Source organism: Carassius auratus, unplaced genomic scaffold (genome assembly GCF_003368295.1).
Source record: "Carassius auratus strain Wakin unplaced genomic scaffold, ASM336829v1 scaf_tig00003761, whole genome shotgun sequence".
NCBI lineage: Eukaryota > Metazoa > Chordata > Actinopteri > Cypriniformes > Cyprinidae > Carassius > Carassius auratus.
This window is the reverse complement of record NW_020523543.1, coordinates 618,156-626,086: the sequence shown is the minus strand read 5'-3', so window position 1 is coordinate 626,086 and position 7,931 is coordinate 618,156. Positions and strand designations below refer to the sequence as shown.

The following is a 7,931-nucleotide window of genomic DNA, read 5'->3' as shown; positions in this document are numbered from 1 at the left end:
ACAATTAGCATTTATTCCGTAAGGTTAAAGAATCTTTACAAAAACTGTATTATATGATTTATTGCTTATCACTTTCAGCTGGCACTGTGACAAATTTGATGTTATGTGGTCAGTGTGAGGTTTACATCCAAAATAATCTGTTTGTAATCAGATTGATGGCTCAGTTGGACTGAAAATGTTCAAGTAAACGGTTCGATTCTAATGAAATTTGAACCAGATTGTAATGGGTGGTTTATTACTTTTCTAATACGATCAATAGTTCATTTCATGGGCTACGCCCTTTGAAGGCTGCATTTGAAGGCCGACACAGCAGCGCGATAAAGACTATCCCAATTCAGAACACATCCTACTAATCTGCATTTGATGGCTAATTGCATCACCGCAGCACTACAAAGGCTGCTGCAATTCAAAAGTGAAAAAAAGAAGGAAAAAAAAAACAGTAAAACAAACAAAACACTGCAAAGTTTACTTTGAGCTGGCAACACGGAGCCATGCTCGGCGCCATCTTGGATCAATATGTCACCTCAGTGGATTTACACCTATGTGAAAACCACGATGCTCCAACAAAAATCCACTCCACCCACATACTCTGATTGTGAGTAACTGTTTCTGTCATGACAGATCTATTTCAGAACCGGCTGCTATCAAAATAATCTGGCTGTGGGCACAGGCCTGATATTATTGCTGGAGGGCCATTTTTGGCCCACGGGCTGCCTGTTGCCGACCACTGCTTTAGACCGTACTTAATATCTGGCATGGACCTTAGAAGATGTTTCACCTCATAGTAAGCGGCATGCTTCTTGGCAATCTCACGCAGAAAGTCCGGGCAGACTTTTTGTCTCTTAACTTAAGCTTCCCACCCTGGCTTAGTTTCATCAAATATCCTTCTCAACGTCATAGCACTGGAAACAGAAAACGAAGGTTCTTGGACTGCTACCTTCTGCAGGTTTCGGCACAAGTGTACAATGAGCACAAGCAAGGAGTGGAGGTTCAGGTAGATAGATCAAATATCTCTGCCAGAGCATTAGCCATGAACTTTGTTGGCTGTGGGCCTTCCAGACCTTCCAGAATTCCACTAGGCGAAGATTGGATCTGCAGCAATGACATTCTTAGTCCAGGCATTTGACTTGCAGTAAAGTGATCTTTTTTGATTAGAAACAACTGTTGGCTCGAGTGAGTTAAGACTGGTCATCCATTCTGAGGTAGCGGTTTCTAGACTCATTAAGCGCCTACTCTGGAATTTGAGGTCTTCTTTCAGAGATGAAAATGTAGTACACTTCTTCTTGTACCAGAGGAATTTTGCCTTGAATTTCAATGGCGTAAGCATCAGATTTGCATGAATTTAACTTTCAAGCCTGCTAATAGTAATAATAATTGGCACAGGTATAGAACGTTTTTTGATCAAACTTAGTCATTTCCAGAGACAAAGTGCCGGTAGCAGCTGAATCGGTCTTATTTTGTCGTTTGGGCTATTTAGTCATCGTTGGAACTCAAATAAGATTGCAATAATCGTCAAGAGTCTCTTACAAATACACATGGTGTAAAAATAACACTGTATCAGGTTTTAAAACAGAATTCAAAGGCCGGATTTGCCAACTTATGTGGCCTCATATGGCAGACGCTAAACCGGAAGTTCACGTCACTGTCACAGTGTCTGGTTTGTGTTTCCCTGGGTGTCCACTAGTGGTCTCACTTCCCCATAGGCACCCCACTGCAGGCACTACATTTCCCACAAAGCCTTGTCCCTTCATCACTGTTAATTTCACACCTGTTAATTGCACTCAGCTGTCTCCAATTTAATAGTTTTCACCTGTCTATATAAACCGGTCTGTTTCTATCTGTTTCATGGAGTTCTTGTTTTCCATCACCTGGCTTTCTTGTATCTATTGTGTTTTTCATGTTTCTTGTATTTTGGACTGCTTTCGATGTTTTTGACCACCTGCCTGTTTTGGATTTGCTTTTGGATTACCCCATTAAAACACTGCAATTGGATCTTTGGATCCAATTTTGGATAGTTTCCTGTATGCATTCGTAACAGTCACTTAATTTCACTTTATTAAGATATGAAATTGAATTTGGCATGAAATGGAAAGCTAACAACATGGGATATAAAATGTTTTACAGGTAATGGTGATCATGGAGAGTAGACACAGTAACAGCCTGATTGTCCCACACGTTCTCCTGCTCTTGTTCAAGATTGTGTGGCTCAGAGGCTTCATCAAGTATTCTTCATCCTATCTGTGCAACTCAGACAATGACAGCCTCGATGTCCCTTTCCCAACCACGATCAGATTCAGTCTGACTGCAAGCAAGGGACGTGATATATATATATTAGTCAGCCATTATAATTATTGTTCATCTTAAAGTTTAAGTTGTAATACTTTGAGTTTTCGAGTGTTAAATCTTCTCCAAAGGTGAAATCTTCTAGCAGCTGCACTACATCTCCTTTGTAGAGATATTGCAAACATGGAGGAAAACAGTACTAGGTAGGGTTGTGGAGTTACATCATGGTATGAGAGTATATACTCAGAAAAAAGGCTCAAATATATTTAAATAATGATAATATTCATGTAATAATAATGTATCAAACAAGTGCATTTGTTGTTGTTATTTATAAGCCTCAGGGAGTTAAATTGAGAGTTAAATTCAGCCAGACAAATATGAATACAAAGGAGATTCAAGCCAGTTTTGCTTGTGGATAAACTGTGAATTTTACACATAAAATAAAGAAATTAATCTGGTTTAAATCTCCTTTGTATTAATCTATTTCTTGTTGAATTTAACTCCATTTTAACTCTTTTTAACATTTTTCCTGTGGTACCCGGGGAGCAGTTGGGGGTGTGCCTTGAAAAATGTAGTATAAATAAATCAATAATTGTATAAACTGCACAAAACAATCATAAACATTTTTGTTAACACTTTATTTTATGGTTACATCTATTAGTTGCTTATTACTAATAGCTATGACTTTCTCTCAATTAACTCTTAATTTTCTGCTAATTAGTAGGATTAGGGTAGGATTAGGAATGTAGAATAAGGCATTAATATGTGCTTAATTAGCACTAATACATGACTAATATTCTAGTAATATACATGCTAATAAGCAACTAATAGATATAACCGTAAAATAAAGTGTTACCAAATTTTTCAAAGAAAAAAGTAGGAGGATTTCAATATAAGCTTGATAAACTGGGTCATGTAGACCGTGATTCAACATTGCTCATGTTTGAGCATGATGCATTGTTAAAACTAACTAGATGAGTCAAGTTTGCAAATGAACTTTGAAGGTTGATATAAAAAAAAAGCCTTGTCTGAAAGTTTGAAGCAGTTGCCTATGCTGAAGTTTGAAAGTTTAGATCTAAAAAAAACTAATCTTTTTGTATTCTATTTTCTTTTTATTTATTATACAATTATTTTTTTAAAAAAAGTCCTCTAACGCTAGCTTGCTCTATTCAGTTTTTTTTTCAGTTTTCTTTTTTCTATTTATTATATTATATTATATTATATTATATTATATTATATTAAAGCCCTTCCTACATGTACTGCGTTTAAGCTAACTTGACCTAGAAATACATCTAACTCCGCAAAATCAGGATGTGTGAGACATCTGCATCAATTTGCTTTTCAACACCGTTTACTTTTTCAGTGTTTCTTCAGAGAGTTTGATGAGAGTTTGACTGGGTCATGTACAAACATTGATTCCACATTGCTCATGTTTGTGCATAATACATTGCTAAACCTAACTAGATGAGTCAAGATTGCAAACAAACTTTGAAATTAGATTAAAAAAAACATTGTGTGAAAGTTTGAAGCAGTTGCCAATGCTGAAGTTTGAAAGTTAAGATGTTGTTAGCATGATACTAGCATGATTTAACACATTATTTGCATGATTAGCACGTTTTGGCACGATTAAGAAGTTAACATGAATAACATGTTTCTAAAATTAACATATTGCTAGCATGTTTCTAGCATGATCAACATATTGTTAATCATGTTCCTAGCATAATTAATGTTTTGTTAGCATGTCATTAGCATTTTTATAGCATGATTTAACACATTGCTAACATGTTGTTACCATAGATATGTATAGGTAGATGCCACATTCGACTGATCCAGACACTTATTCGTGTCCCCGTCTTGGGCATCTAACTCGTACGTATCTATGGTTTTTAGCATGATTAACATGTTTGCTAGCATGACTTAGCATGTTATCCTAGGATGATCATTAAGCTTTGCTAGTGATAGACAGCTTAAACACACTATAAGTCTTAATGTACAAAAGTGTCAACTCCCTTAATAGTTATAATCATCTGGTTAACGAAAATTGTTAACGAAAATTTCGACTAGTTAGAAAAAATAATTCCAACCTGAGTTTGGTTGTTGTAGATTGAGCTCTTGGAGGAGATACATTTTAAAATGTTATCTCAGATGAAAAAGCAGCATTTTAAATAGCAGATCCATAATTTGTGACCCTGGAGCACAAAACCTTAATTCTTAAGGGTATATTTGTAGCAATAGCTAAAAAAAAACATTCAAAATTATAGATTTTTCTTTTATGCCAAAAATCATTAGGATAGTAAGTAAAGATTATTGATTACATTAAAGATTACTCATATAGCCTCATCTCAAATCTGTTACTATTACTGTTGCTTTTGTTATCACGTAGTTGAACTCAATTTGCACATTACTGCACTATTTGTTTTTTATTGTTAATACTGTACATTTCCATGTACAAATATACATAGTCTATATTTCTATTTGTCACATTCTATATTCCTACTCTATACTCGCTTATATAGATATACATAGTCTAAATTTATATATATTTTTTTAATGTATGAAATAACCAAGTCAAGCAAATGTTTGTATTGATTTTAGGTTATGTAATGTGTGGTGCTGAATCTCATTTCTTATCATAACTTTCCTGGTTTTCCTGTGTGGGATTAGGTGTAAGATAAGGATTTGTTGTGGGTTTTGGAGACAGGAACCAATCAGACAGCAGTCTCCTCTGTGTATGAACCAAATAAAAAGAGGGGAGTCATGATCTGGTTTTGAAGAGTCAAGCATTTGTTGTTCTGCAGAGAGCTACAGACGACTTGGACGTGACTAACTTCATAGAGGGTGAGGTTTTTCAGCCGTTCAAAACTTTACACTTTACTGTTTCATAAAAGTGTGGCTCGAGTCAATGGATAATTTGAAATGCTTATATATATATATATATATATATATATATATATATATATATATATATATATATATATATATATATCTCCTCTTCATAGTGATGCACAGGGCTCTTGTACAGCTGGCAATATTGGAATGTGGATATTGAGAACAGGTTAATAATGAATAAAAACTGTTCTGTCTTCATGTTTTGTCAGGTGTGCAGTAGTACTGGTTGATTTCAGGAACAATGGCAGTCTGGCCTCTTTGTCTGTCTTTCTTTCTGCTCTTTGCTCTGGATGCTTCAGGTAATTGTTGTGAAGTGTATGTGGCCCAGTTTTCTATTCATGTGGTTTACCTCAAATCCCACAGACTGTTCGTTTGGATTTAGACATAAAATTGTAATCTGATTATTAAAATTTTTAATACACACACACACACACACACACAATTTTTCTTTGATTATTTCAGAGGCAACACCTCTTAATGGCACAAGCAATGGTAAGATATTGATGCTGTCTTTTAGTGTGTTACATTTGTTCTGCTCTTTTGCTCTGGATGCTTCAGGTAATTATTGTGAAGTGTATGTGGCCCAGTTTTTAATTTATGCAGTTTACCTCAAATCCCACAGACTGTTAGTTTGGACTTAGACATAAAATTGTAATCTGATTATTACAATTTTTAATACACACACACACACACACATAATTTTTCTTTGATTATTTCAGAGGCAACACCTCTTAATGGCACAAGCAATGGTAAGATATTGATGCTGTCTTTTAGTGTGTTACATTTGTTCTGCTCTTTTGCTCTAAAATTGTAATCTGATTATTAAAATGTTTAATATATATATATATTATTTTTCTTTTATTATTTCAGAGACAGCACCTCTTAATTGCAGAAGCGATGGTGAGATATTTTAGTGTGTTACATTTGTTCTGTCTAGTTGTAGTGACAAAAGCAGGGTCGTCACTGGTGGGGTGAAAGATGGTGATGATCATAGGGACCCACGGATGTGGACAGAGCTCAAACACCGAACTGAGTTCTCCGTCTGCACCTGAGTGAACAAAAACATTAACATACAAACACAAAAAGAGGTGAAAAGCTTAATTCAGCATCAGTGCGCTGTGTTCTGTGCACACAGAGAGCCACATCTCAGCCCTTCAACACCAAATTGAGTTTTGCCTCTTCTTGCTCTTGAACGGACAAATGCATAAAATATTATGTTGTACCTGTCTTGGCGGTCGGTTACCACTTAAGTGAATGTAAACAGTTGAGAAAGAATTTGGATGCATTGTGTTTTAAAGTGACTGCGCCTAATTTAGCAGCTGCTGTCTATGTCCTTATTTTAATCCATGAAATCTAATGAGAGAAAATCTCTCACTGCCCTTCACTAAATTACTTTGTAATTTTAACAAGAATTCAACTCTTTTGAAGACTATGCAATGCTATTTTACATTTGATTATATGGTCTCTGTAATTGGACAATTACAAACTTAAACATTGTTTAATTTGTATCTTTGTTCTGTTTATTTCTTTGTGCTATTTACACATTTTAAACAGGGACCTGTACCCTGGTCAGACAAGGTGCGTATACATACAATATCAATCTGATCTCAGTTTAATGAAAATACTAAAGGTTTAAGGCAGCAATAATACTAACTTATCTTTCTTACAGAAACCTGTGAAAGTGGATGGTCTGCATATAAAGGTAGATGCTTCCGCTTTTTTAACTTTCAGCGTTCCTGGATTGACGCAGAGGTATGAGATGCCATCTTATCATAGGGATTCCTTCATTTCTAAGTCTTGAAATTTTCAGTTAGTTAACAATAGTTTTTATGTCCTACTCTCTTTAGAAACAGTGTTTGGGCTACGATGGGAACCTGGCCTCTGTACACAGTTATGAGGAGTACACCTTCGTACAGTTCATGATTAAATATCAAACTCAAGCTGCAACTGAGGCCTGGATAGGAGGCTATGACGCTGTTTCAGTATGTTTGTTTTACATTTGTTTAGCGTACTTGTCAATGGCCATTCTTTTTATTTTTCTTTTGTATATTGTAGTTGTTTTTGAGTTATGTCATAGAATAAAAAGTAAGATTAGGATACAGCTGATATGTTTGGCATGGTAGGTCTACTGGTTTCTATAGAGAAACACAAACATGTTTTTGATGCGTTAACATCGTGAACTTGTGATCCAAATGGTTGGTGTGAACGTTTTTTTATATTTACGAATATCAAATAATGCCATGTAGGTGTGTGATGGAAACGGAGTGTCCTTTATGGTGTTCTGTTCACAGGAGGGAACATGGCTCTGGAGTGATGGATCAAAACTGGACCAAGAGATATGGGCTCCTTCACAACCTGACAATACCAATAGAAACGAGCACTGTCTTATGATGAACTATCAACGTGAGTGTTTTAAATGTTTATGAAATATCATCACTATTTATATCTTTGTTATTTTTATCCAATAACCAGCCGAATGTAGAACTGTATTTTAACTTCACCTAATGTTTATGAAATGGTAAAGGAATAGAATTGGCTGTATTACCTTAAGAAGCATTACATTTGATCAGAATACTTATACTGTAACAATAATAGACTTTTTTCCTTCCTGCTATAGCCTCGAGCAACTGGAATGACAGCCCCTGTCATATTAAAAAGCCTTATGTGTGTGTGAAGAAATACACTCGAGCATTTACGTTTCATGTAAAATTGTAAATGTCTTATTGTCTTGCATTAAAGGAATAGTTGAACAAAAAATT

At 35.3% G+C, this 7,931-nt stretch overlaps 1 protein-coding gene across 5 annotated transcripts; it reads left to right on the top strand.

The window, feature by feature from the left end:
- The first annotated feature begins 5,006 nt into the window (after positions 1-5,006).
- On the top strand, positions 5,007-7,929 carry LOC113070333 (galactose-specific lectin nattectin-like). Of its 5 annotated transcripts, none has more exons than XM_026243600.1 (10): positions 5,007-5,121; positions 5,382-5,471; positions 5,635-5,664; positions 5,892-5,921; positions 6,043-6,072; positions 6,727-6,750; positions 6,842-6,924; positions 7,020-7,154; positions 7,464-7,575; positions 7,790-7,929. In XM_026243600.1, exons 2-10 carry the CDS (start codon positions 5,414-5,416, stop codon positions 7,885-7,887), a joined length of 600 nt encoding a protein of 199 aa, XP_026099385.1. In that variant the 5' UTR covers positions 5,007-5,121; positions 5,382-5,413; the 3' UTR covers positions 7,888-7,929. The 5 variants fall into 5 exon arrangements, with proteins under 5 accessions (XP_026099385.1, XP_026099384.1, XP_026099388.1 ...); XM_026243599.1 differs by having other exon boundaries at positions 5,635-5,730; XM_026243603.1 differs by lacking the exon at positions 5,635-5,664.
- The last annotated feature ends 2 nt before the right edge of the window (positions 7,930-7,931 follow it).